The sequence below is a fragment of the Oryzias melastigma genome, linkage group LG18, assembly GCF_002922805.2.
Source record: "Oryzias melastigma strain HK-1 linkage group LG18, ASM292280v2, whole genome shotgun sequence".
NCBI lineage: Eukaryota > Metazoa > Chordata > Actinopteri > Beloniformes > Adrianichthyidae > Oryzias > Oryzias melastigma.
Genome location: NC_050529.1, coordinates 21,672,632 through 21,674,916, shown reverse-complemented (window position 1 = coordinate 21,674,916; position 2,285 = coordinate 21,672,632). Strand labels below are relative to the sequence as shown.

Here is a 2,285-nt window from a genome sequence, read left to right as displayed (position 1 = left end):
CGGGGGCTGATGGGACCAGGGTCTACGGGGGCAGACGGAGTGAGGGTCTGCAGACAGATGGGGTGAGGGTCTACAGGGGGCAGACGGGGCGAGGCCTATGGGGGCTGATGAGACGTGGGCTCAGGGGCAGACGGGGCAAGGGCCTACGGGGCAAGGGCCTACGGGGCGAGGGCTGTAGGGGCAGACGGGGCAAGGCCTAGGGGGCTGACGGGACAGGGGCTACAATGCAAATATGGTGAGGACTAAAGGACTAAAGGTGCAGAAAGGGCAAAGGCAGGGTCTCTGACATGCCTGAAGCCACTCTTTTAGAGCTAATACCTGTTATGTTTGCAGGCAGTTTGTCTTTTGGGTTTTGTAACTGTTGGTAAACATAATTTAACAGAGTATTTTCCAGAAATTCCAAAAACCCAACAAATCCAAAGTTAAGATCGAAGAGTTTTGACTTTGAATTCAGTTTTATTTTCTTGTTTTTGAACTTGTTTCTCTTTTGTGCTTTTTTCCGTTCATTTTCAGTTCAGTGTCTGATTGTACTCAGACACTGTAAATGAGAGGCAATGTGGTTAGGTGACATAAACAAAACTGTATCTGCTTCTCCTGCTGAAAATAGTTCAAATCTTGTTTTTAAGGAAGTTACATTTTTTTCTCTGACATTCTTGATTGTTAACATGTTTCAATATTTTAGCTCCAGTTCTGCGTTCTATATCATTATCGCTGTATAAGCAGTGCAAGTCAAGAATGTGTCAGAGCAAAGTTCATAGAAGTTCAGATATCTCAACCTCTAACAAGGAGACAGAAGGACACGTTTGTGGATTTATTTTCATTTTGTTTGCAGGGGAAAATGTTGGACGCCAGCTCTGGTGAAGATGAAGAAGGCAGCGTCCAGCACGGGGAGGTCCACATCCACATTTGTCCTTCTCATGATAAACAGGATTTCACCTGACTCCAAACTTTTTAGAATAAATTTGTGAGTTATTGTTCTTTTTCCTGCAGAAAAGAAAAAAGCTGAAAATCAAGTTTATACCACAGAGAGGATTCGCCATCTCGCTGGAAAAGGTGCTGAACTCTGTTTGCTGTTATTGTGCGTTACTGCTGTGCTGTTGTTGTGTTGCACACACAGAAACACAATTCTAACTTTCTGTTTCAGTTCAGAAGGCAAGCAACATTTTTGTCTTTTAGACCTCAAACTTTCCATTTTGATCAAGCTGATTGCTCAGGATGACTTGCAACCTCTGAGCCATGACTTCAGTTTTCTGCTAAAGGCTTGAGAGTCAATTTAGGAATATTTATGGACAAACTTTAAACCACTCCTCATGATAGGGGAGGAAGAGGAGAAACCCTATGGATATTGGAGTAGAGTTGCAGTTTTAGACCCGCTCCAATCAACTTTTGATCTATTATATCTTTAAAGTAGATGCATTTGTATAAATGTGTTAATACTTTTCCCCTCACATAACAGTCCATTTATCTTCATTTTTATACCAATTAAAGTAAGACAAACACAACACATTTTGAGACAAAGTTCTCAAAATTATATTCAAATTGAGTCAAAATATTTTACAGATATATGTCCTAAAATTAGACATTTTCTAGATCAAATTACAAGATTTCCAGAAGTTATAGTCTCAAAATAAGACCTTACATCCCACCATAAATGTCCTAGTAGTGTCTGATATTAAGTGTAAAAAGATCCCTAAACTAGACATAAATACTGTTTTTGTTGCGTACATCACTGACTGCTTTTCCTTCTCCAGCTGAGCAACGAACCCAAAGGAGCTGCAGGATCCACGCCTCGCAAAGACTCTAAGGTATTTGTGAATGAATCTGTCTGCTGATCAGATCAGATCTGATGTCTCAGACCAAATGAATGTTTTTGTTTCTGTTTTTCAGACTCAGATTGAAGACTTACGACACTCGAATAACAACACGCCTGACGGGATGGGGCAGGTATGGTCGACTTTCTCCAGCTTTAACCAATAGGCTTTAGAATTTGTTATTTAACACCCGCTCATTTTTAGTGATGATGTCTAAGATTGAATCTTTTGGAAATGGTGACGAGACGTTTTTGAACACATTTAGATGATTGAAATCTGAGACAGACTGTTTCTGTACATACAGTAACATCTGCAGGTATTTCAGGTAAATTTTTGCCAACATAGAAGAAGAAATGAACAAAGATGTTGGTGCTAAATGAAGACGGGAGAAAATTGACATCTAAATAATTAAAAATTAATCTGAATTTGTCCCAAAACTTGATTGTGGGTTTGACAGAATAAGAAAATTAGTAG

General features: G+C 39.9%; 1 protein-coding gene across 1 annotated transcript in view; it reads left to right on the top strand.

Annotated features, from left to right (window-relative positions):
* Positions 1–2,285, top strand: part of LOC112156477 (muscle M-line assembly protein unc-89) — a gene marked incomplete in the record, with an annotated part of 21,827 nt that overhangs the window by 8,557 nt on the left and 10,985 nt on the right. The window contains 4 exon segments of the mRNA XM_024288777.2: positions 833–892; positions 991–1,053; positions 1,752–1,805; positions 1,888–1,944. Of these exon segments, the coding sequence (XP_024144545.1) occupies positions 833–892; positions 991–1,053; positions 1,752–1,805; positions 1,888–1,944 (234 nt within the window).